The 26,858-nt window shown below is 43.4% G+C and overlaps 1 protein-coding gene across 1 annotated transcript in view; it reads left to right on the top strand.

Moving 5' to 3' along the window:
* Positions 1–4,046: 4,046 nt before the first annotated feature.
* Positions 4,047–26,858, top strand: part of TNFRSF8 (tumor necrosis factor receptor superfamily, member 8) — a 55,365-nt gene continuing 32,553 nt past the window's right edge. The window contains exons 1-6 of the mRNA XM_006885890.1: positions 4,047–4,137; positions 10,640–10,792; positions 17,065–17,142; positions 17,502–17,660; positions 18,802–18,918; positions 24,852–25,001. Of these exons, the coding sequence (XP_006885952.1) occupies positions 10,657–10,792; positions 17,065–17,142; positions 17,502–17,660; positions 18,802–18,918; positions 24,852–25,001 (640 nt within the window). The 5' untranslated portion in view covers positions 4,047–4,137; positions 10,640–10,656. The remainder of the gene's footprint in view (positions 4,138–10,639; positions 10,793–17,064; positions 17,143–17,501; positions 17,661–18,801; positions 18,919–24,851; positions 25,002–26,858) is intronic.

The raw sequence follows: 26,858 nt of genomic DNA, 5'->3' as shown, positions 1-26,858 counted from the left end.
CTTTCTTGGGTTTTTTTTTTATGTGTATAAAATATCTCTGTTTTCTTACATTCCTTATTTTGTTACTTATTATTGAACTAGGGAGCTCTGGTGGCCTAGTGGCAAGAAACTGCACTGCAATCCTGAAGGCATGCAGTTCGAGGCCACCAGCTGCTCCATGGGAGAAGAATGAGTAATTTCCTCCCATGCAATTAACTGCCTCTGAAAACCCACCTGAGGGTCAGCTATGGGTCTGTTCTGATCTACGGTACACAAAAACAATAGCAACAATGAAACTGTAAGATGTAGATAGTTAACACACTTTTGGTTGTATGCTTCTTAATTGTATCATGTTAAGTGCAAGTATGACTTTATGATTTTCTGTTTTTAGAGGTTATGCATGGTTTAAGGGTATGTGTACAGGTGCCAAGTGGACAAGATGTGAACCATGAAGGTTAATATATGTCAATGTGGCTAGGCCATAACTCTCAGTGATTGACAGACTTTGTGCAATTGTCCTTCATTTCGTCATCTGATATGAACAAGCCAATCAGTTGAAAAGGATGTTTCCTTGGGGGTGTGGCCTACATCCAATGTATATATGGATATTCTGCCTAAGCTCTCCCCTTCTTGATCCTGCCTTTAACTCATCACCCTTTGACCTCTACTTCTTGGAACATGAGCCATCTGGCTTGAAAATTTTGAGGTTCACCAGCTTCCACAGCTGGTAGCCTGCCATCTGACCTGCTGATTTGGGGATCATCATCCTCTGCACCCACATGAGTGAGGAGGAACGTCCGGCCTGACATCTGATCCACAGATTTAGATTATGTCAGCACCCATAACTGCATGAGCCATTTCCGTAAAATAAATCAATCTCTCTCTCTCTCTCCACACACATACAACCCCCACATCACTGGCTTTGCTCTTTTAGAGAATCTAGCCTAAGACGGGTCCCTAGGGGGTGGTAATGGAGATGGAAGTGCATCTTAGCCTGTGGAAAGAACAATCCAGTACACATAAGGGGTATTCAGGGAAAAGGATGCCCAATTTAGCTGAGAAATAGAGCATATGAAGTAGATGGTGTGCTGGAATGCTGGACCAGGTGTCTGGAGACAGAGTACAGGCCTAGGAATGCCAGGCTGAAGAATCGGTTGGTTGGCAGATCATGTATTCATCAACTGTGTTCCAGGGACTGTGACAGGGAAACCAAAATGGTACTAACCATCTCGAGGTGCTGACATTCATATGCTAAGAAAATCATCCCACAAATACATATGAAATAATAACTGATGGACTTTTGACAGATTATAACAGAATTCTCAGCTCAGTTGTGGAGGGAGTGATGCTTTGACCATGTGAAGGTTGAATGGCAAATTATTAGGGTAAAAGGTAGAGGGACATAGGGGCTAACTTGTACAAAGGCCCTGGGACAGAAAGAAAGAGCAAGAGGTTAGAAAGTAAGGGAACATAGGTGGGAGGTTGTTGTTTATGGTAGAGTAGGAACTGATCCATAGCTGACCCTTTGGCAGGTTTTCAGAGGCAGTTAATCGCATAGTGGGAGATTGCCCATCCTTCTCCTACAGAGCAATTGCTGGCCTCGAACTGCCTGCCTTAGGGATTGCAGCACAGCTTCTTGCATTATTTATAAATAATTTCAAGTACCTAGTCCTCTATCCTGGGAACCATGGAAAAGTATTGAAATTTTAAAGCAAGGAGTCATGAACCAGATTTACCCCTTGGAAGAACCACTAAGTTTTCTAATATACAGAGCAATAGCCATCAAATTTTTATTTTTGAGTAGAGGCTCCTACCCTGAGGTTCATAGACACCCACATTTCCATGAGTGGATTTCAGGAACTCTGTAAACTTGGATTCTGAAAATGGTTACATGTTTGACTATTAACTGAAAGATGATGATTCAAGTCCAACCTGAGGTGCCTTGGAAGAAAGACCTGACAGTCTGCTTCTGGAAGGTCACAGCCTTGAAAACCCTGTGTTGCAGTGTTCTAACGCTGAAACATGTCAACTGGCTGGCTGGTTTGTTGGCTGGTGAATTTGAAAGGGATCAGTTACATTAGGACCGCTTGCCTTTGAATCATTTCCAAGTCATGGTGACCCTATGAGTGTCAGAGCAGAACTATGCTGGGTAAAATTTTCAAAGACTAATTTTTCAAAAGCAGAAAGCTAGACCTTCCTTCTGAGACATCTCTGAGTTCAAACTGCCCACCTTTGGTTAGCAGCTGAGTGCTTGTAGCTCTTTGTACTGTTGTTGTTGTTGTGTACTGTAGAGGTGGAACTGACCTATAGCTGACCCTCCAGTGGGTTTTTAGAGGCAATTTATTGCACGGGAGGAGAGTTCCCATCCTTCTCCCACAGTGCAGCTGGTGGCCTCAAACTGCATGCCTTCAGGATGGCAGAGCAACTTCTTACCACTAAGCCACCAGAGCTCTTTGCACTGTTGTGGTTGTTGTTATGTGCCATTGAGTCACCTGTGACCCATAGCAACCCTATTTTCAGCTGCTCTGAAGCCTGCCCTGTCCTGAGCCAGTCTCACTGATTCTGACACATCAACCCCCACTGCCCTAATTACTGTAGCAGTCCATCTCATCCAGGGTCTTCTTTTCCTGCTCTGTCCCACCACTCTTCCAAACATGATGTCCTTCTCAAAGGACTGGCCTTCCTGGCCATATACCCAAAATGGATGAGGTGGAGCTTCAAAATCCTTGGCTCTGAGGAGCAGCCTGGTTTCACCCTCTCCAGGAAAAATTTGTCTGTTCTCCTAGGGTCCATGTTCAGTACTCTTCTCCAGCACCATAACTCAAAGGCATCGATTCTTCTTCTATCCTCCTTAGTTATGGTCTAGCTATCTGATGCATAGCAAGTAATTGAGAAGATTTTGGCCTGGATCAGGCACACCTTAGTCTCCAGACCGACATCATTGTTCTTAGGTACTCTGGAGAGGTTGCTGACAGCAGATTTACCCAATTCAATTTGTCTTTTGATTTCCTGGCTTTTGGTAGCAAGGGTGTTGATTGTGGAGCCAAGCAAGCTGAAGCTGTTAGCAGTCTCAGTCTCTTTACCATTTATCATGATGCTGCCAATTGGACCAGTGGTGAGAATCTTTGTCTTCTTGATGTTGAGCTTCAATCCATTCTGGGAGCTGCAGTCCTTGACCTTCTGTAACGAATGCCTTAGGTCCTCCTCAGTTTCAACAAGCAAGGTTGTATCATCTGCATAATGCAGGTTGTTGATGAGTCTTCCTCCAATCCTGATATCACATTCCTCCTCATAGAGCCCAGCCTTCTGGATAGTCTGTTCTGCATAGAAATTGAAAATGTATGGAGATAGGATATATCCCTGGTGTATACCCTTCCTGACTTTTAACCATGTAGTGTTTCCTTGCTCTGTTCTGATGACTGCCTCCTGATCCAAGTATCGGTTTTGCATAAGCACAATCAAGTGTTCTGGATTCCCATTCTTCCAAGAGTTAGCCACAGTTTGTTGTGATCCACTCAGTCAAATGCCTTTGCATAGCCAATCTCTTTAATTCTCAAAACAATCCTTGGAGGTAGACCTTGGTATTATCTCAGTGCGTGGATAAGGATGTTGTAACTTATCCAAAGTCAGGCAGTTGACTAGTGGCAGCCCTCGAGTTGTAGGGCAGTTCTTCTCTACCTGTAAACCCACCCTCTCTCTCTGGGCGCTGCCACCTCCATCTACAACATGAGACTTGGAGTGATATATTTGAGGATTGGCCACAGCACTATGAAGAGTGTGGATTTTAGGAATAAGTAGTGGAGAGTGGTGGTTAGTGGTAAGGAATTGTGTTGTCAACTTAAAGGCACATGGTTCAAACCCACCAGCTGTTCTGAGGAAGAAAGGACATTCTCCTCCCGTGTGATTTATTGCCTCTGAAAAACTGGAGGTTTAGTTATGATTCAGTTCTGACTCAATAGTACAAAACAACAACAGTGGAGATTGGGGCAAGGTTTTTGCCTAGATGCACCTGCCCTAAAGCTTCTCTCCTTCTTTTTCCAGGGTTTTCTCCACAGCCGCTCTGCCCACAGAGATCCGCCGACTGCAAGAAGCAGTGTCATCGTGACTACTACCTGAACAAGGCTGGCCGCTGCACGGCCTGTGTGAGCTGCTCACGAGGTGAGAGCCTTGTCCTCCCCTGGAGCTCCTTCCAGCGAACATGGGGGCTTCTGAGGAAACGCAGAAAAGCTTGAAAGTGAAGAGCACTGGGCTTCAGTTCTGCTGGAGCCTCAGTTTGCTGCCCTGGATTTGCAAATTGCTATCAGTCATGCTTTTCAGAGAGACTGGCTTAATTTTTTTTCCCCCCAAGAGGACTCACATTTATTAAGTTTTGTCTTCATGACATCACTCTTGTCTTATCCCTGTTTACAGTAAGGAAACAGAGGCATAGTGATGGTAAGGGCCGTTCCAAAGGGTATAAAATGCTAGGAACTAACAGAACTGGAATTTGGGGCTGGTGGCCAGAGAGGAAGAGTTGTTTCTTTCCCCAAGATCACAGTGCTTTTGGGAGAATTCTTTCTACAGGCAGTTTTACTGTTAATTTTTTTTATTAATGAAAATGGTCTATATGCATTTTTTAAAAAATTTTTTATTTTGTGTGGGTTTATTTAGAGATCAAAACTCTTTGTCATTGTGTCCAGAGGAACTCATAGCTAACTCTGCTGGGTTTCTAAGGCTGTAAATAGCAGGGAAGGAGATTGCCCATCTTTCCTCCAAGGAGTCACTGGTGGATTCAAATTCCCATTCAGTCTTTGGGTCAGCAGTGCAACTCCCTCTGGATGAGGCCTGCAGAGCTGCCCAGGGGTCGTGGTGGTCACGTTGAGTTCAACTCATAGCAACCCTATGAACAACAGACCTGAACCCTGTCCTATCCTGTGCCACCCTCACAATCTTTGACGTACGAGCTCTTTCAAAGGCATCAATTCTTCTGTGAGCTTTACTTTTTGTCCAGTTCTCAGGTGCACAGCAAGTGATTGGAAAACTATGGCCTGAATCATGTGTGCCTTTGTCTTCAAACTGCCATTGCTGGTCCTCAGTAATTTGGAGAGATTTTCAACAGCAGACTCACCTAAAGTTATATATTTCCTGATCTGTTAACTTTTGGTAACAAGGGTGCTGATTGTGGAGCTAAGTGAGATGAAATAATTGATAATTTCAGTCTTTTATCCATTTGTCATGATGTTATTTATCAATCAAGTGATGATGATTTTTATTTTCTTGATGTGGTGATGATGCAATCTATATTGAAGGCTGTAGTCTGATTTTCTGCAGCAAGTGTTTCAAGTCTTCTTTACTTTTAACAAGCAAGGTTGTGTCATCTGCATAATGCAGGTTGTTGATGAGTCTTCCTCATATTCTGATGCCACATTCTTCATTGAATGCAATTGATATGGACAAAGGATACAATCCATGTACACACTTTTCCTAATTTTAAACCATGCAGTGTTCCCTTCCTATGTTGGGACAACAGCTTCTTGGTCTAAGTATAGGTTTCATATAAGCATAATCAAGTGTTCTGAGATTTCCATTTTTCCTCAAGGTTAGCTACAATTTATTATGCTCCACACAGTCAGATGCCTTTGCATAGTCAATACTTAGAGACATTCTTCTGGTACTCTCTGCTCTCTGCCAAGATCCACCTGACATTGGCAATAATATCCCTAGTGCTATGACCTCTTCTAAACCCAGCCTGTATTTCTGGTAGTTCTCTGTCAATATACTGTTCAAGTGTTTTCTGGATAATCTTCAGGAGGATTTTGCTAGTGTGTGATATTAGTGATATTGTTCAATTATTTCTACACTCTGTTGGGTCACCTTTATTTTTATTATTTTTTGAATGGGAATAAATATGGACCTCTTCCAGTCAGTTAGTTCTGCTTTATCTTTGATTGCTTCTTTGAGTGTTAATTTATCTGTCCAATCATGTTCACCTTTGTGGACTCCAGGAACCCTTATATTAGATTGTCTTTGCCTGTTGCTCCTATCTCATTTTTAGTTGCATTTATACTGTTGCGTTTTTACTTTACATGCCCTGACATTATTATTTGTTTTTCTGATTCTTTTTCCATCCCACTCATTCAACTTTCTGCCAAGTCCCTTTTCTGTCTCACCTCTCAGGTATCAGCAGCCCCCTCGTAATTTTTTTATTAGATTTCTAGTGATCCTGTTGTTCTTCTTAGTTTGTTTCTTTTAGCTCTGAAGTCTTCCTTCCTATCTTGTTTGAGAATCTTTCCTTTGACCTCTTTATTAAACTTGTGTTATTATTAAGTTTCTTTATAGGATGACCCTCTCCTGGATTTTGTTTCTTTGAGATTCTGTCTTTGCCAGGTATGTCTTGTCTTCTTTGCTTTTTCTGTTCATTTTTTTCCTTGTCTTCTTTCTTTCTTCCTCTTCTTTCGTTGAAGGGTGTGTTTGCACAGCTGCACCTTTTCATTCACTTATTTATTCTTGTTCAAGCTTCGAAGGGCCAGCCACTCCTTCCCGTCTTCTTTTTGCCCTGACACAGTGTGAGTGACTTCTTGATGACTATGCCTCATGGGACTCTAGTTTGTTTTCTCAGCTTGGAGCTTGGACTGGGGACAGTGTCCTTTTGAAACTCATTTTAGGAGTTTAAGGGGCTTGAAAGGAAAACAGAGCTGAGTTAGATTTGGGTGGAGTCTCTGCTGGGAGACAGGATCTTCTTTCTAGTTGAATTCCTCTTATATAATCTTTATTGGAGCTCCTGCTGCCTAGGAGGGCACGCACCCCAGCTCCGTGGTTCCCGCACGTTCTCAGATCTTGACATAGCTCCCTAGATGGCGGCAAGACCAGGCTGTGTCCTGCCTCTGGTGAGCGAGGCTTGTGATACTCTGTAGGAGCTGCTCTACAGAGAGGATTTTTCTTGAATTTTATAGAGATGTCTACTCACAGCTCTTGCTCTGCTTCTTTGCAAATAATTGAGAATTCTTGGAATGTTATTCTTTTTCAAGTATCGTTTCTAAAGTGCAGGTCAGCCATAGGGACCACACGAATATCTACAGCAAGAAAGTTAAAGGAAGGAGAGTTTCTTGAATTAGTTTTGTGGACCAAGTCTGAGAAATCCTTATATTGTTTTAAACTGTATTGCATTGACCATATCAGACTGTCAAACTGCAAAGGAGGCTGGAGAGTGTAGTTTTTCTCTGAGCTCATGTGAAAGTGGATGTGGTGAATACGTAGCTTTGTGCTCCAGGGAATCTCTTTTTATAGCTGCGAGTTCCTGTTTTGAGGATATTCATTATGCTGATTTTGAAGATTTGTTTTATTTTCTCTTTTATAAGCGTTGTAGAGTGTTCTTTTTGGGTTTACACACGTCCTCATTTATGTCAAGTAGGAAGCAGCTCAGAGCTGACTCACCAGTGGGTTTTCAGAGGCTATAAATTGCTCAAGAGGAGACTGTCTTTTTCCTGAAGACAGCTGGTGGATTTGAACCACCAGCCTTTGGGTTTGAAGCACATCTCCTTACCTACTGGGCCCTTTAAAATTTGTTGTTGCTGATATGTGTCGTTTAGCTGGAATTGACTCATAACTGACCCTCCAGCAGGGTTTCAGAGGCTGTAGATCACACAGGAGGAGATTGCCCATCTTCTTCCCTCAGAGGAGCTCGTGGGTTAGAACCACCTGCCTCTGGGCTGGCTGCACAATTCTTTACTCCTAGGCCACCGGTTTTCCTCTAATGTTTGGTGACTACTGGTTCTATTGTGTGGCCATGGAAATCTGAACCTGCTTCCAAGGATTGTGGGTGCAAAGGGGCCTAGTAGGTGCTGGGCAGAGTTGGCCAGTGGCTGGTCTTCTGGGCCTGTGGCTCCTTTACCTCCCAGGTACAGCACATTTCACAGCTCACCTTACTTAGAAGTTTCCTTGGCAGGAGATGCTCGGCTTTTAGCTTTGTGGCGTAAGGCGGGGGGGGGGGGGAAGTATGAGGGCAGACTGCCCACGGGCCTCCTCCAGGTGTACCCCGCGCCATGCTCGCTGGCCCTCCTCCTGCCTCTGTCATGGACTCATTGAGACTACTGCATCCAAACCCTCTCCCACCTTCTCCAGCATGATCCTTTTGTGTATGTTTTGTGCTCTGGTTTCCTTTTTCCATCTGCCTTCCATATCCAGGGAGTCTTCATCACTTCTGTTTGATTAAGGGTATCTCTTCATGATTTCCACTGAGATTATGTATGAATTAACTTGCTGTTTTTTTTAAAGCAGTGATTTTTTAAAAAGGAAGTAAAATTTATACAATATAAAGTCACCACTTAAACTCTTTTAAGGTGCACAATTCAGTGAATTTTAGTATACTCATAGTGTTGTTCAGACCAATTTTAGAGCTTTTCCGTATTTCTCAATTCTCCAATCTCCTGTGACCCGCCAACCCACATCTGTCTCTATTGTTGTTGTTGAATATGACTCATAGTGACCCTGTGAACAACTAATCTGAAACGGTCCTATCCTGTGCCGTCCTCACAATCTCTGACACACTCAAGCTCATTGCTGTAGTCACTGTGTCAGCCTACCTGGTCGAGGTTCTTCCTCTCTTTTGCTGTCCCTCCACCTTCCCAAGTATGGTGTCTCTCTCCAAGGAGCAGCGTCTCTTAGCAACATTCCCTAAATAAGTAAGATAAAGCTTCATCATTTTTGCATCCAAGGAACACTCCGGATGCACCTTCTCCAAAACATATCTATGTGTTCTTTTGACAGTTCATGGCATGCTTAGCACTATTGTCCAGCGCCACAGTTCAGAGGCATCAATTTGCCTGTCTCTATGGGCTTGCTTATTCTGGACATTTCATAAGGAGTCTTGGTGCACAGCAATTAAATGCTTAGCTACGAGCGGAAAGGTTGACCTTTTGAATCCACGAGCTGCTTCATGGGAGAAAGATACGGCAGTCTGCTTCCACAAAGATTTATAGCCTCCAAAACCCTTAAGAATTGCTATTGATTCTATATAACAACAGGGTTAATTTTAATTTCTTGATTATTTTTAGTTTTGGACATTTCATATAAATGGAATCATACAGCCAAAAGAACAAACAAGTCTGTCTTGGAGGAAATACAACCAGGGTACACAAGGTGGTGAAACTTTGTCTCACATGCGCTGGACATGTTGTCAGGAGGGCCCAGTCCTTGGGAAAGGACATCATGTAGGAAAAGTGGAGGGACAGAGAGAAAGAGGAAGAAGCTCAACAAAAGGGATTGACACCGTGTAACCATGGGCTCCAGCATAACACCGATCATGAAGAATGGCTCAGAATAGACACCGTTCAGATCTGCTGTGTATAGATAGGGTCACTGTGAGTTGTAGTTGATTCGACGGCCTGTAACACCACCACACAATATGACTTTTGGTGTCTGGCTTCTTTCATTAAGCATCGTATTTTGTCAAGAGTCATCCATGTTGTAACATGTATCAGAACTGCCTTTGTTTTTAGGGCTGAATTCCACTGTATGGTATACCAGATTTTGTTTTATCTATTTATCGGTTGATGGACAATTGTATTTCTACTTTTTGGCTGCTGTGAATAATGCTGCTATAAGCAGTCACATCTAGTTTTTGGGTTTTTTGTTCTATGTGTGTGAATTTATTTTCAATCTCTTATTTCTATAGCTAGGAGCAGGACATCTGTGGCATATGGTAACACCATGGTAACTTTTTTAGGTTCCTTTTTAGGAACTGCCAAATTTTTGTTTTTTTTCAGTTGTTGCACCACTGGCAATGTATGTGTGCCATTTTTCTCCACATCCTCCCCAACACTTGCTGTTTTCATCTTTCTGAAAATCATAGCCGCTGTTGTGGTGTGAAGTGATAGCTCGTGCTTTGATTTGCATTTTCCTGATGACTGATGATGTTGAACATTTTCGTGAGGACGTCTTCACCATTTCTATGTCTTAGAGAAATATCTAGTCATTTCCTCTGCCAATTTCTAAATTGAGTCATTTACTCGTGTTTAATGCCATTTCTCTTATTACCGGAAATGTGGGCTGGTAAGTCATTTTACCCTCATCTCAGGACCACTCTGGAAAGAGAGACTGAGCACACCAGCCGTCCTACCCAATCGAAGCCCATAGAAGCGTCTTAGTTCATTTTATTACTGTCCCTGGGTGTCCTGAGCCTCATAATCATCTCCCTTGCTTCTTCTTGTATCTATTACCTGCTTATGGGAACCCCCCTCCACACTGAACTAGAGTTGAGGCACATTGTGTAAAGTGTACAATCTGATACGTCTTCACACCTATATGCACAGCTGTGAAACCCTCACCACAGTCAAGATATTGGCCATGTCAACCACAGAAGTTTTCTCAAGCTTTGTCTCCACCACATTCCCAGGCCATCGTTGAGCTTCTCTTAATATTATGGGATAATCTGTGTTTTCTAGAGCTTTGTATCAAGGGAATCATGCAGTATGTATCTCTTTTCAACCAACTTCTTTTCCTCAGACTAAGGTTTAGAGCAGGCCATAAGGCCTGCCCCTTGGAATAGCCAAATGAGCATTTATTTTCTTGTTGGATGACCCCTGGGCAAATGCTTTGTTCCTCTCATCTGAGGAGGTTCCCTGATCCCCTTTCCCTTGTTCTCTCTTTATCCTTCCCATGCCTTTTCTCTCTTTGTCCTTAGGTGACCTCGTGGAGAAGATGCCTTGCACAAGGGACTCACCCCGAGTCTGTGAATGTCGACCTGGAATGTTCTGTGTCACGACAGCCACCAATTCCTGTGCTCGCTGCGCCTCTCACTCCACCTGCTCGATGGGCATGATTGTCAAACTTCAGGGTAAGCACTTCTGTGGGTGAGTGCGACTAGCCCTGCTGCCCCACTCCTCCCCAGCAAACGGCTTCTGGCTCCTAATTCTGCCTTCTTGTTAACTGGACCATGTCTCCATTCCCAATGACATGGATGCATCAGCCGCCCACAGCCCTCTGCTGCCTCTTCCCTGTGCCTTAGGCTTTAGGCTAAGCGATTCTGGTGGCCTGACACCCAGTCCTTGTGGAGGACAAGTTGTGGCACCTCTCTGATGTGCTTTCAGAAACATTGGGGCTTGTTTCTTGACTCAGAATTGGGTCATTGGGAGTTAGTGATGCCAGAGACGGGGCCAGAGATGGGGCACCAGGCTCAGGAATGAGAAGCGTAGGTTTCTCCTTCAGTTTGCTGCGGGGACTCAGGCAATCCCTTACTTTTCAGGGCTTCTCATTTGCTGAAAGGATAGGATGGAGGGTGTGTGTCTTGACCAGAGAAAGGAGAAGTGCAAAAGAGCATGTCCGAGAGTGTATTTGAGAAGGGAGGATAAGGGGCGTGGATGTGCTTTGGGCCACAGATCACACAAGAATGTCACCGCCATAGAGGGACACAGAGAGAGAGCAACATGCCCACCTCTGCCGTGTCCACCGCCGAGACCAAGCTCCTGACCCCTCCACACCAACCTGGCGCTGTCTTAAAGCCCCATCTCCTGCCGCACAACCCTGATACCCAGCAGCAGCTCTGTCCCTGACACCCTCTCCCGCACCTTTCCCCTTTCCCTGACCCCCACTTCCGGTAGCTTTCACCTTTCCATTATTTCTCCCACCCTCTCAATTCTTCCTCTCATTTTGCCCCATGGCAGACAGCCTGAGCGACTGCTGTTAAACCACGCAGGTTTGTTTTGTTGTTAGGTGCCGTGGAGTGGGCTCTGACTCGTAGCAATCCCGAATGCAGCAGAATAAAATCCCGCGCAGCCCTGCGCCACCCTCACCCCCATGCTGCTCCCGAGCCCCTTGGTGCAGCTGTCAAAATCCTTCAGCCTCATATCAGAAAGAGGTTCTTATTTTCATTTCTATATCATGACAGGATTGCAAAGAGTAGAAATAGGTTGCTTGGAGGTATTTGACGAAGAGTGGCTTAGTACTTTGTATATTCATTATCGGGGTGAGCTATACTAACACAAAATGTAAGGCTATATTATTGAAGGCTAGCATTCTCTTTTGAGGATTAGGTCAGTTGGTGGACTTCAATTGGTAGTTATGACACTTCTCATGTTTTGGAACAATGACTATGGGAAAATGGCTTAATAAGAGTTCTACATTTAGGCCTGTCGCTTAAAAAATGGATGTATTGTATATTTTAATCTCATGGATAACTGTTTCTGGATAAAAAGTTTAAATCTTCAGACTTTTGTGTTTAAGGGGTCTTGTAACGGAACTAGGATCCATTGTTTAGATGGAGCTCAGTCATTATCTTCTTGGATTCGGATATCATTTGAGCCATAAGTGTCAATGTATAAATTTGTTTTGATTAAATAATTTTTCTATAAAAAAATTCCTTTGGCCTCTTCTCACGAAGACTCATGAGGACAGGCGTTTGTTAAGACTTATCATGTCTGTGCTCTTTGGCATTTCCAGCTTTTAGCAGACTCTGGAATTTAGCACCATCATTCCTCAGGTCCTGAGGTCTCTAGCTTGTCTTCCTCCTTCTCTCCACCCTACAGAGACTCCTGACATTTGCTTCATACCTAATATTCAGGCCTTTAGTTGTATTTCATGCTGATTCACTGATGGACCTGACTCATAGCTGGTCTTCTAGAGACTTTTTGGGAGGCTGTAAATCATACAGGAAGAGATCACTCATCTTTATGCTGAGGAACGACAGGCAGATTCACACCACCAGAGAGCTGCTGCCTCTGGTTAACCTAATGCCGTATGGACTACACCACTGGGTTTTTGGTGGGAGGAATAAGGAGCCCAGGTGGTGCAATAGTTAAGTGAAAGATTGGTTGTTTGAAGCCATCCATCTCTCTGCAGAAGAAAGATTTAGCAGTCTGCTTCTGTAAAGATTTGCCACCTGGAAACTTTAAAGTCCTGTACGGTCACTATGAATTGGAATCTACTTCATGAAGATGGGTAAAGTGGAAGGAATAGGAAAAAGTGGTATTAATTCTGCTCCTTCTTCCTAGATGCCTAAATCTTAAGGATATAGTTCTTAACATGACCCACATGGGAAGAGGCGCTGAATCGTCTGGGTTCAGCTCTAAGCAGTAACTCACTTTCTGGGCTCCAGCTAGTCTGGTTCTTTCTGAGGTGTACTGATATGCTATGCATCTTCCTTCTGCCAGGCCTTCGCACTGCTTTTCCCTGGGCGGTGCAAATGGTTAACATACTTGGTTGTGAACCCAAAGGTTGGTGGTATGAGCTCACCCAGAGGTGCCTTGGAAAAAAGGCCTGGCAAACTCTTGTGAAGTGCCGGTCAGCTGATTCTAGCTCTTAGTGACCCTGTGTAACAAAGCAGAACTTCCCTGTACAGTTTCCTAGCTTGTAATCTTTATAGAGAAGGATCCTGATAACACAGTGGTTACATTTGACTGCAAAAGGAAAGATCAGCTGTTCAAACCCACGAACTGCTCCATGAAATGAAGACTCTTCTGTTAAGATTTCTACTCTGTCCTATAAGGTTGCTATGAGTGCATCAGAATGGACTCAGCGGTAACGGTTTTTGTTTGTTTGCTTCTAGTCTTTATGGGAGCAGATTGCTAGGCTTTTCTACTTTGGGGCTATTGAGTGGCTTTGAACTTCTAGCCGTTCAATTAAGCAGTCTTTTGCTTAACCATTGTGCTACCATGACCCCTTAAAATTGCCTATTGAAACTCTGTGGAGTAGAGTTCTACTCTGACACACATGGGGGTGCCACGAGTCAGGGTCAACTCCATAGCAGTTAGTTTTCTGATTCACTAAGCCCTGAACTTGCTGTCTAAATGTCACTGCCTCTAGATGGCTTGCCTGGACCTGCCACTGTTTCCTCTGTCTCCCTAATGATCTTTCGTTGCAGCTCAATTTGCCTTTGTTATTGTCTCCCTGTGGAGACTGTGGGCTCTGTGAGGACAAGACCTGGCCATTGTGCTCACTGCCATCTTCCTAGGGCATCGTCCGATGCCAGCACCAAAGATGCACTCAAGAAATACCTGTTGAATGACCCGGTGGGGAGAAGAGGGAGTATCTGATGGTAGAATAAAAGCTAGAACTGGGGGAGATCAGATTGCAATCTGTCTGGTTTCCTCCTGGGTCACAGAAAAACACTTAGCTAAGGAATGCACGGATGCCTTCTACTCAGAAAGCAGGATGGTTGAGTGGAAAGTGGACCAGGCAGCAGACACCTGGGTTTTTATATAGCTTTATCTCTTCGGAACATGTTCCCACGCCTCTGTGGGTCTCTATCTTTCACCTGTAGAATGAGGTGATGTGGTTAAAAGGCTCCTGGGCACCTTTCCAATTCAGAAATTAAACTCTCCATCCAGGGCTTGTGGACCAGGTTGGGCCTGGGTCGGTCCTCTGGGAAGCATTCCTGAAACTGCCACATGGTGGCGCCAGAGGCCTCTCTCTGTTGCCTATTGCGCCTATCTTGCTGTTTGTGGTTCAAAGTTCATACCTTGACTCAACATCTAATGTGGCTGTTAAGCACTTGGTATGTGGCTGGGATCCACCTAGGAGTTGTACAGGAAAAACACCTGGTGATAGGCTTCCGTAAAGATTACAGCTTAGAACTCCCTATTTAACTCTATAAAAGGATGTTACTATGAGTTCCAAGTGTAAAATAAGCACTGAATTTCAAATTAGTAAAAAAAAAAAAAGCCCCATAAAACACAAGTTAACATGACTTTTATTTTGATTACATGTTGATGATGTTTTAGATGCTTTGGTTTAAATAAGTATCTATATTTGGAAGCATCTACTTCCTAAACAACATGTCTCTGGAAACTATGAACTTGATAAATGACGAGAGTTACAGAAAGGCTTCAGGTCTTTTGTTGACAGGGTTGCTATGAGTCATGTTTGACTCAATGGCAATCAACAATAACAACAACAAGATGAAATTCACTGGCTTCTTTTTATTTTGTCATTTTAAGAATTTTTTATTATTAATTTTAATGAAAATTTATAGACTTAGGGTTTCCATTCATTCGTTGTTGCACTTTTCTCCCTGCCCACCCCCTCCTGCTTCTTTTTACTTTGTAATGTGGCTGCTAAACAAAACATATTAGAAAACAAACAAGCAAAAAACTCAACCCACTCTCCACCAGCTTTCAGAGGTTATGAACCTTTATGGAAGGAGACTACCCATCTTTCTCGTGAAGAGTGGCCGGTAGATTTGAACTGTTGACCCTTTCTCTTAGCAGCTTAACACATTATGCCACCTGAGATACTAGTTTATTGTTCTTGTTGTAGTGTTGTTGTGTGCTATTGAGTCACCTGAGATTTGTAGTGACCCTGTGTACATTAGCTCTAAACCCTGCCCTATCCCAAGCCATTCTCATCTTTGACAGACCCAATCCCATTTCTTCAGTTACTGAGTTACTCCATCTCATCTTGGGTCTTCCTCTCCTGGGCTGTCCTTCTACCCTTCCAAGCATTATGTTCTTCTCCAAGGAGTGATCTCTCCTGAAAACATGCCCTAAATATGTGAGATGGAGCTTCAAAATCCTTGCCTCCTGGGAGCAGCGTAGTTTCACCCTCTCCAGGACAGATCTGTTTGTTCTACTGGCAGTCCATAGTATGTTCAACACTCTTCTCCAGCACCACAACTCAAAGGCATTGATTTTTCCTCTATCATCCTTAGTCATTGTCCAGCTCTCTGACACATAGCAAGTAACTGTGAAGCCCATGGCCTGGATCAGGGACACCTTAGTCTCTACACTGACATTGTTGCTTTTCAGTACTCTAGAGAGGTCTCTGTCAGCAGATTTTCCCAATGCAGTTTGTCTTTTGATTTTCCTGACTGCTAGTGCCGAGAGTGTTGATTATGGAGCCAAGCAAGCTGACGTTGTTAACAATCTCAATTTCTTCTCTGTCTATCATGAAGCTGCCAATTGGCCCAGTGATGAGAATCTTTGTCTTCTTGATGTTGAGCTTCAATCCATATTGAAGACTACAGTCTTCTGCAGCAAACCTCATGTTCTCTTTGGTTTCAGCAAGCAAGGTTGTGTTTTCTGCATAATGCAGATTAGGATATTTAAAATTATATATGTGATTTGCATCATATTTCTGTTGTACAGTGCTGCTTTAGAAGAAGGGTTCTGACCTTTGGCCCCTAAAGCCAGCTTAGTTTCTGGAAAACTCTGTGCACTCTCTGCAGGGCAGTTCTTAGGCCTCAGTTTCCCCATCTGTAAAGTCTGAAGCCCTTTCTACTTCGTATTCCGCTTGTGGTTAACAGCTCTCACAGCCTTTCCCTCCTGAAATCTCAATATTTGCAAAGGCTCATGATACCAGTCCTGTTTTAAATGGAGGAAATGAAATCTGTAGAGGGCACATCAGTTGTCCAAAAGCACAGAGATGGGAAGAGAAGACCCTGGATTTGAAACTGTGAGTACACCAAGCTGCATATGCATAGGAGAAATCAGCATTACTGGATTTACCTCTCCTGAAACCTTCAGATCACATCCCAGAACCTATGCATTATTTTATAAAAAGGTGAGATGGGTTTCCAGATGGGGGAAAGGGCATCCTTGCCATGTGCCGCCCACACAGACAGTTCTGACTGCTTCAGGCATGGCTGAATCCAGGTGCTCTATTTTTACCACTGCCACCCCTCCCCCCGTCACCTGTTTCTGTTTCCTTCCTATCTTCATTTTTCTGTAAGATTCCTATCAGTATCTTCATTTCTTATGACATACCAATGCCAATGGAAAGAAAGCTTCTCCTTCTGACATTTTCAACAACCAAAAACAAATCCTTGCATTTGCTTCTGAAAGGCCTGGTTCTCGGGTGCTGTGTCCATCCAAAGCCAGTCCATACAGTCAGAGAAGCGGAACGAATGGATTGTTCCAGCCTGGTCACATGGCTTCTCCTGGAAGGAAAGTCAGCCAGTCCCAGGTCTGATCCATAGACACTGAATTTGGGGGAGAATAATAAATACGCCAAGGAAAATTGATCCGCTTCACCCTCAAGGGGACATTGGTATTCTCAGGTACGAGTACCAGTTAGCCACTGTCCTGTCCAAGTCCCCCATTCCTACTGCTTTGTGGGGTGGGAGACTTATTCCCCAAAGACCTCACCATTTCTGAAGGCACCGCTGTCCCCCTGCAGGTACAGCAGAGAGGGACACTGTCTGTGAGCTTGCTCCCCGCAAGACCCATCCTGGCTGCAGCACCAGCTCAGAGGACTGCAAGGCGCCCACCAGGTGGCTCCCCAGCCCTCTTCTCTCCTTCCCTTCTAGATGACCTTCAGTGGCATTGTCCCAACCCCAGAGCAGCCCCAGGGCAGGGCAGGGGGTGCAGGAGGGTCCAACCCAAAGTGTTGGGATAACAGGTGTCTATCTCTCACACCCACAAATCACATGAGGCCCACTGTGTGCCCGGCCTAGCCTAGGGCACAGAGGAGACCAAAAGGCTGAGAAGACTGGCTTCTAAGAAACCTACTGTGGGCTCGTGGAGGCAGGAGCCGAGGGCCTGGGGCTCCTCCCTGTAGATCTTGCCTCCTTGTCCCATCTGGAGAAGCCCCCCCCCCCCTTTTGCCCCATCCAGACAAGGGCTTTGATTGCCTGGCTTATCTCAACGTCTTCTCCAGAAACACCACTACTGAGGCCACATCCAACCTGAGCCAGGTGCACACCCCAGAAGATACTTTCAAAGAGAGACTTCCTCACTCTCCTTCCTCCCCAGGGAAGCCCAGCCCAGATCCAGGTAAGCTCTCTACAAGCTTGACACTTAGGGCAACTGGTGTGTGTGATTGTGACCAGCTTGGAGCTGTGGGCAGCGGGCTGAGCTTTTTTCTGGCAGGAGGAGGAGAAGGCCTCAGAATCTCCTGAGACAGATGAATGGCGGGAGGGGGAGAGATAGACAGTGGAAGGGCTTATTCATTTGGCAGCATCTTTTTAGTATCCAAGGAGCCCTGATGGCATAGTGTGCTGTGCGTTGGGATGCCAACCAAAAGGTTGTTGTTATTGTGTGCTATTGAGCCGGACCCTCCAGTGGGTTTTCAGAGGCCATAAAGTGCATGGAAGGAGATTGCCTATCTTTCCCCCATAGAGCAGCTGGTGAATTTGAACTGTGTGCCTTTGGGTTGACAGCACAACTCCTTACAATTAAGCCACCAGAGCTCCCAACCAAAAGGTAGGCAGTTCGAATCCACAGCTGCTTGATGGGAAAAAGATGGGCAATCTCCTCCTGTAAGAATTGACAACACTGGAAACCCGATGAAGGGTCACCATGAGTTGGAATAGATTCAGTGGCAGTAGGTACTGTGTGCCAGGGCCAAGTCTGGGGTGTATCAGACCCTGGTCTGTCTTTATGTGCCAAGAACAGGGTGAGACAGGCTTTGGAATTTACTCTATGACAAAATGTATTTAAACCATGAAGCGATAAGTGCTGAAGGAGAAAATTCCAGAAGGAGGACTCTTGAGGGTGTGAGAGAGTGAAAATAGTGGACATGCTGGAGCAGAGAAGGGCAGAGCAGAAAACAGGAAGTCAATTAGAGTTCTTGTGTGTGATCTTAGATGTGTTCATACCCTCTCTGACTCCCTGTAAGAAGCAAGACTGTCTGGGGTGTGTGTGTGTGTGTGTGTGTGTGTGTGTGTGTGTGTGTGTGTGTGAAATCTGGGAGCCAGCCAGTTGTTACCCTCCAGTGGCTCCTCAGAAGAAAGATGGGCAGCCTTCGCCTGTGTACTTTAGTCTTGGAAACTTGATGGAGAGTCATTATAAGTTGAATCTAACTCAATAGCACTGAGCTTTTGGAGAGCTGTATGCTGAGTGTTGCAGGGACGAAGTGGAGGAGTGAGGCCTCCACCAATGCGGACCTGGCCTGAAGTTTCTGTGCTTTTTCCAGGGCTGTCCTCACAAAAGCCATGCCCAGAGGGGTCTGCAGACTGCGGGAAGCAGTGTGGGCCTGACTACTACCTGGACAAGGCTGGCCGCTGCACCGCCTGCGTGAGCTGCCTGAGAGGTAAGAGCTTCGTCCTCTCTCAGGGGCTCCTTCCTGGGGTGGGCGTTTGCTCAGAGGAGACGCTGAGCCTGGGAGATCCTGTGTGTGCCCAGCCTTCTGGAGCGTCAGTCATATTTCTGGTAACTTTTATTTCTGTTAAATTTTATTTATTCCATTGCTGTTGAAAATATGCAAAGCAAAGCATGCACCAATTCATCAGTTTCCACATTTAAGATTTAGTGACGTTGATTATGTTCTAGTTGTGCAATAATTCTCATCCTCCATTTCTGAGACATTTTCCCCCATTAACAAACTCCCAGGCCCCTAAGTTCTTATATAACCTGTTGAATTGTTGTAATTTTGATCCCATAGAGATAAGAGGTTTCCCCCTTTTTTTGTTGATTAGCACCTCATCAACTTCCCATTACATCTTCACCCCACAACAATCTATCCACTAATCTCTGTTGCCCTGGTGTTTTTTTTACTTCCCTCCTTCTTCTTCCACCCTCTTCCTTTTCCTGTTCCCCTCTTGAATAGCTATGCATGTCCTGTTCCCGTTTGTAAGAACCATATTATTCTTTTGTCAATTCTTCCCAGGTTGACGCTCCCTTGCCCTCATCTTTTACAGTGTTTATTTACTGTACAGTAATTTCTGCTCCCTCATTTCCCCTCCAGCTCCCAGTTCCCCTCCTATTTTTATGGTAATGGTCTTATACAGTATTTGTCTTTTTGTGACTGAGTTATTTCACTCAGCAAAATTTCTTCTAGGCTTTTCCCATTTTGTGTAGTATTTTATGAATTCATTGTTCCTTATTGTTGCAATATATTCCATTGTGTGAATGTACCACAATTTCTCTCTCTGGGCTATTTCCATTTTCTTGGTATTATGAATAATGCTGTGATGAGAAATTATTCTTAGAAAAGTGTAGTGCTGAAGGCTGACCTATTTTAAAACTAGTGAACCCAAACAATTGTTCACTTTTAAGAAGATATCAGGGATTTTTGTTTGTTTGTTTAAAGTCTAAAGATGATTTCAGAGTATTATTTTGAGGGTATCATTCACCTTCCATGGTTCCAGGAAGTCTAGAGTGCAGAGAATTTGAAATTCTTTTTTGTATTTCCTTCCCTTTGATCGGCATTCATCTATGTTCAGTAGGGTAGACAGGAGGAGTTGAGCCTAAAATTACATAACCTCCTCTCATTTTTGACACATATCTTTCTCCCTTGCTGCAGGTGAATAAAGACCTTGGATGACTATCCACAAGCTTTTAAGATTCTAGGCTCTACACATCAAATGAGGAAGTAGAACAGAAACACTAAACACATCATTCGGCCAGTTCATTTGCTTGCCGTGAAGTCATCTTCCTAAGTGTCCAAATCAAGAAACACTTGACTTGAGGGGTCTTACTGTACATAGCAGCCTTAACAGTTACTTTCCCCAACCCCATCTTCATTGTTGTAAATATACTTACTACAGAACTTTTATCAACCCAGCTTTTTATAGGTGTATAACTTATTGGCAACAATTATGATAATTATAGCAATTTTTTTCTATCACTGTTAGCCCCCCTCCACTAATGAATTTTGCTCTGTATTCATCTACCTTCTCTCGTCTTTTTATATAAGTGACATTATACAGTATTTGTCCCTTTGTAACTGACTTATGTTACTCAGCATGTCTTCAAGCTCCATCCATACGTGACATAGTATGTAACAAGACTTTAATTCTCCCATTGACTGAGTAGGATTCCATTGTTTGTATGTACCACATAACAACAACAATTCATCTTGTTGATAAGTAGTTAGGTGGTGTCCACATTTTGGCTATTATGAATTGTCCTGTAATGAACATTGATGTACTAGTTTCTTTCTAAGTCTCTATTTCAAGTCTTATAGCTACATATCCATTCCTGGACCAGGAAGGTTTTGTGCGAACAGAGCAGAGAAACGCTGCTTGGTTTAAAATTGAGAAGGGAGTGCATCAGGGATGTAGTCTTTTTCCATACCTATTCAATCTGTTTGCTGAGCAAATAAATTATCCGAGAGGTAGGTCTCTGCGAAGAGGAGTATGACATCAAGATTGGAGGGAGACTTATCAATAACCTGCTAAATTATGCAGATGACATAACCTTGCTTGCTGAAAGTGAGGAGGACTTGAAGCATTCATTGCAGAAGATCAAGGAATGCAACCTTCAGTATGGATTCCATCTTAATGTCAAGAAGACAAAGATTCCTACCACTGGACCGACGGGCAAGTTCATGATGGATGGAGAGGAGATTGAAACTGTCACCAGCTTCATTTTGCTTGGATCCACAGTTAACACCCTTGGTACCAGTGGTCAGGAAATAAGGAGACACATTGCAATAGGAAAATCTGCAGTTAGGGACTTCTCCAAATTATTGAGGAGTAATGATGTCTGTTTGAGGCCTAAGGTGCATCTGATTCAGGCCAGGATATTTCCTATCACTTACTATGCATCTGAGAGCTGGACAATGAATAAGGGTGACAGAAAAAGAATGAATTGATGACTTTGAGATGTGGTGTTGAAGAAGAGCACTGAACATCCCATCAAAGGCCAACAGATATGTCTTGGAGAGGGTGCAGCTAGAGTGCTTTTTGGAGGCAAGAATGATAAGGCTTTATTTTACGTACTTTTGGCATGTTGCTAGGAGAGACTATTCCTTGAGAAGTACATGATGCTGGGAAGGGTGGAGGGTCAACAAAGTGAAGGAAGGCCCACAACCAGGTGGATTGACATGGTGGCTGGTGCAATGGACGCATGTGTGTCAGGAAGTACTAGGATGGTACAGGACAGAACAGGGTTCAGATCTTTTGTTCATAGGGTCGCTGAGTCATACTCGACTCTATGGCACCTAGTAACAACACTAGGTACATATCTAGAAGTGGAATTACTGAGTTGTATAACAGTTCTGTTTTTATTTTTTTTTTTTTGAGACAGTGCTACATTGTTTCCCTTAACAATAGCAGTGGAACACTGTTTGATAAAATGGTAGAAGAGTTGAAAGATAGCCTCCTGACCAACTGACTGGAAGAGATTAATTATTTGTTCCTGTTCCAAAGAAAAATATTCCTACAGAATGTGGAAATTATTGAACAATACTAAGGATATTATAGCTCATGCTAGACGGTTCTTGGCTAAAAGCAGAGTACCAGAGGAATATCTATCTGTGTTTAATTGACTATGCAAAGGCATTTGACTGTGTGGATCATAACAAACTGTGGCTGACTCTGAGGAGAATGGGAATCCCAGAACACTTGATCGTGCTAATGTGAAACCTATACTTGGACCAAGAGGCAGTCGTCAGAACAGAGCAAGGAAACACTGCATGCTTCAAAATTGGGAAGGGTGTACGACAGGAATGTGTCCTATCTCCGTACCTTTTCAACCTGTATGCAGAACAGATTATCCGAGAGGCTGGGCTCTGTGAGGAGAAGTGTGGTATCAGGACTGGAGGAAGATTCATCAACAATCTACATCAATCAGATGACACAACCTTGCTTGCTGAAACTGAAGAGGACCGGAAGTACTTGCTACATATGTTCAAGGACTGCAGCCTTCAATATGGATTGAAGTTCAACATCAAGAAAACAAAGATTCTCACCACTGGGCCGATTGGCAGCATCATGGTAGATGGTGAAGAGATTGAGATTGTTAACAGCTTCAATTTACTTGGCTCCACAATCAACACTCTTGATACCAATAGCCAGGAAATTAAAAGACAAATTGCATTGGGAAAGTCTTCTGTCAGAGACCTCTCCAAAGTACTGAAGAGCAATGCTGTCAGTCTGAAGACTAAGGTGCACCTAACCCAGGCCATAGTCTTTTTAATTACTTGTATGCATCAGAGAACTGGACAATGACTAGGGATGATAGAAGGTAAATTGATGCCTTTGAGCTGTGGTGCTGGAGAAGAATATTGAATATACCATGGACTGCTAGGAGAACAAACAAGTTTGTTCTAGAGAGGATTAGACCTGGTTGCTCCTTGTAGGCAAGGATTCTGAAGCTTCATGTGACGTATTTTGGACATGTTGCAAGGCAGGATCAGTCCTTGGAGAGGGATGTGATGCTTGGGATGGTGGAAGGACAAAGCAAGAAAGGAAGACCATGAATGAGATGGATTGATTCAGTGACTGGGGTAACAGGGTAGGTGTGTCAAAGACAAGATTGGCACAGGATAGAGCATGGTTAGGACTGTTGTACATAGGGTTGCTATGAATCACAGGCGACTTGACAGAAGATAACAGCAACAACAGTAAGAACGATATATTTAATATCACACCCAACTTAAAACCTTGCTGAAGATTATTACAAAATGACTGGAGTCATTGACAGATCTGCTAAAAATTCAAGCTGGATTCAGAAGAGGCTGTGATATTAGGGATATCATTGCTGATGCCGGCTGGATCTTGACTGAAAGCAGATAATACCAGAAAGATGTTTATTTGCTTTTTATTGATTATGCAAGGGAATTCTACTTTATGGGTAAAATAATTTATTGATAACAGTGAGAAGAATGAGAATTCTAGAACACTTAATTGTGCTCATGCAAAACTGGTACATAGGCCAGGAGGCAGCCTTTTGAATAGAACAAGGGAACACTGTGTAGCTTAATGTTAGGAAAGGTTTGCATCAGACTTGTATCCTTCCTTTATAACTATTCTAGTTACATGGTGAGAAAATAATTTGAGCAGCTGAATAAACTATATAAAGAAGAATGTGGCCTCAGGATTGGAAAAAACCAAACCCATCAACAAACGTCCTTATGCAGATGACACAACTTTGCTTGTAGAAACTGAAGAAGACATGAAGCACTTACTGAAGAAGATCAAAGATTGTATCTTTCCAGATGAGATACATCTCAGCACCAAGAAGATAAAAGTCCTCACCACCAGACTAATAGACAACGTCATGATACATGGAGAAAAGATTAAAGTTGTCAATGGCTTAATTTTATGTGGATCCATAATCAACATCTATGGTAACAGGCGTCAGGAAATCAAAAGATGTGTTGCACTGGGCAAATCTGCTGTTAAGGACCTCTCAAAAGTGCTAAGGAGCAAGGATGTCATTTTAAAACTAAGGTGTGCCTGACCCAAGCCGCATAGTTCTAGCTCTTAATTGTACATACTCTAGTGCAGAAAGTGCAGAAAATTGCTAAAATAAAAGACAGGATAAATGATATCTACGGCATTGAAACAGATGAGAGAGAACTATTTTAAAGGTATACGTGATTAGGTATTATTGTCATGACAGGAGTCCAGAACGAAGGCTGCGTAGTGGAGTGGACTTGGAGGGAGGGATTGTATAACAATGAAAGGATTTTTCTTTTACTTTTCAAAGAGAAGAATGAACTGGAGGGGAGGGGTGGGCAGGGAGAAAAGTGCAACAATGAATGGAAATCCAAAGTCTGTAAATTTTCATTAAAATGAATAATAATAATAATAATAAAAGAAAAAAAATCAATGGTAAGACTTGAAGATTAAGTTAAGAACATCTTCTAAAAATAGAATAATTAATTTTTCTTAGCCACTCATAGCATTGCCTCAGATCATATCCCTCATCCTCTTGGCACGATGTCCCTAAATATTCTCCAAGTCACCTTCTCTCTGAAAGTTGCTAGGAAAACCCTCCTCTTTATAATGCTGAGTCCTAATAACTTGCCAACTGACAAGTGTTCTTATTGAGACATGTTCTTGTTTACCACATGCTTTTGTTAATCTACTAATGCAATAGTTTTATTTCCACTCACAAACCAAAGAATGCAAAATATTTCCAAGCATATAAAATTGCATAATCCTGCCTTTCCTTTTGCAAGACCTCTAACATTTTGTTTCACTTTTTTTGTTCTCCCCCTGAGCCCTGGGGTCTCTGGATCCTCCTTGCTTGCCAACTTCTGATGTTTTCTGTACCTCTTCCCTGTGTCCTTAGATGACCTGGTGGAGAAGACACTGTGCACAAGGAACTCCCCCCGGGTCTGCGAATGCCGACCTGGAATGGTCTGTGCCACATCAGCCACCAACTCATGTGCCCGCTGCGTCACCAGCCATATCTGCCCATCAAAGATGGCCAAGGCCCAGGGTAAGCAGTCTCCACCTCAGCCAAGGGACGGAGGTCTGTGCCTTTACTGTGCTCCTTCTTTCCACTCCAGCAGAACAAATATCTTCAACCCTGCCTGTCTACTAGCCCATATTTAAACTTTGAGTAGTTTTTGAATGCTTAGATTGAGTGAGTGGAATAAAATCCAGATTTGATATTTTAAGAAGTCTCTTATGAAAAATCTTCTTTTAAAAGCATTTCTTTTTCTTGAAAATTTTAGGCTAGTGAAAGTGAACTTATTTGTAAGGGCTTTTTGTTGACTCAAGGCAGAATAAAATGTTTATGTAGAAGTTTCCCACTCCAAGATGTCAGGCATTTGCCCATGTGGAAAAGAAGTATGAACCCTGATAATAGGGGCGGGGGGAATGATAAGGGAGGGAGAGACTCCTTAGCAGATGAGAGATTTCAACACATTTCTAGAAAAGACATCCCAGGCTTTGTGTCAGCAGGGATATCCTGACTTCCTCTGGATAGGGCCTCCGGCCTTAGCTTTCTTGCATCCCAGAGAACTGTTTCCTTTGGCTCTCCTGCTATGGAACATGGTCACCATGTGTTCCAGGCCTCATACCTACAGTAGTTCTCAGCTCCTCTGAGCACCTACCTCCCAGCCTTGTTCTCCTGCATTTCTAAGAGTTTTCCTGCTTGCCTGGTATCATGAACCAGACCGAGTCCCTCTAAAATGCATGCCAATTTAGTTAGGACAGGAATCCCTGTTTTGCATGATTATCTCCTCTTTCTTTAATTTTTTTTAAATTTTATTTTATTTTACTATTTTGTGTGTGTGTACTGTCAAATCGGATCTGACTGGTACAGGAGGAGATTGCCCCGCCTTCTCCAGCACAGCATCTGGTGGATTTGAACCACATGCCTCTGGGATTGCAGTGCAACTTCTTGCCACTAGGCCACTAGAGCTCCCAATTATCACGTCTTATGTAATGTGCTGAAATCCTAACCTCTGCCTCTGGTTAAGGAGGTACATGAAAGAGGCTGAGGTAATGCTTGCTATGTTGATGAGGTAGGTTTAGAGCGTGATGCATCACCTGTCTTAAAATTATAACTCTTACTCAGATTGAAGCCCTAATCTGATGGAAGGGGAGTTTTCCTGGGTGTGACCTGTATCACCTTGTTGTTATTAGGTGCTATGAAGTCAGTTTGGATTCATTTTTGTTGGTAGATGGTGTGAAGTTGACTTGGACTCACAGTGACCTATGTACACACAGTGAAACTGCCTACTCTCTTGTGCAACCTCACTGTCTCCACTGTGCTTAAGCCCTCAGTTACAGTCGCTGTGTCGGTGCACCTCATTGAGAATCTTCCTCTTTTCCACGGATCCGCTGCTTTGCCAAGCTGGATGGCCTTTCCCAGGAACTGATCCTTTCTGATAACTGTTCAAAGTATGTGAGGTGATGTCTCAATATCCGCACTTCTAAAGAGCACTCTGGGCTTTAGTTCTTTCAAGACAAGTTTATCTGTTCTTCTGAAAGTCCATGGTGTATTCAATATTCTCCACCAACACCACAATTAAAAGGCACAAATTCTTCTTTGTTGTTCATTGCCTTCCTTTTTTCACATGACTGACATTGCCATGACTTAGTTCAGGTGCATTTCAATCTTCAAAGTGACTCTTTAGCACTTTAAAGAGCTCTCTAAATTAATCATTTGTTTTACTTATAGCTGCTTCCATGGGCATTGATTGTTAATCCAAGTAAAAGGAAATAATTGACAATTTCAATCTTTTCTCTGTTTATCATGATGTTGCTTATTGGTCCAATTGTAAGGATCCTTGTTTTCGTGATGTTCTTGATGTTGAGGTGTAATCCATACTGACAGCTTTGATCT

This window comes from Elephantulus edwardii, unplaced genomic scaffold (assembly GCF_000299155.1).
Source record: "Elephantulus edwardii isolate Elephantulus edwardi_28Jun2011 unplaced genomic scaffold, EleEdw1.0 scaffold00045, whole genome shotgun sequence".
Lineage (NCBI taxonomy): Eukaryota > Metazoa > Chordata > Mammalia > Macroscelidea > Macroscelididae > Elephantulus > Elephantulus edwardii.
Note: the sequence above shows the minus strand (reverse complement) of the source record. Positions and strands in the feature narration are given on the sequence as shown.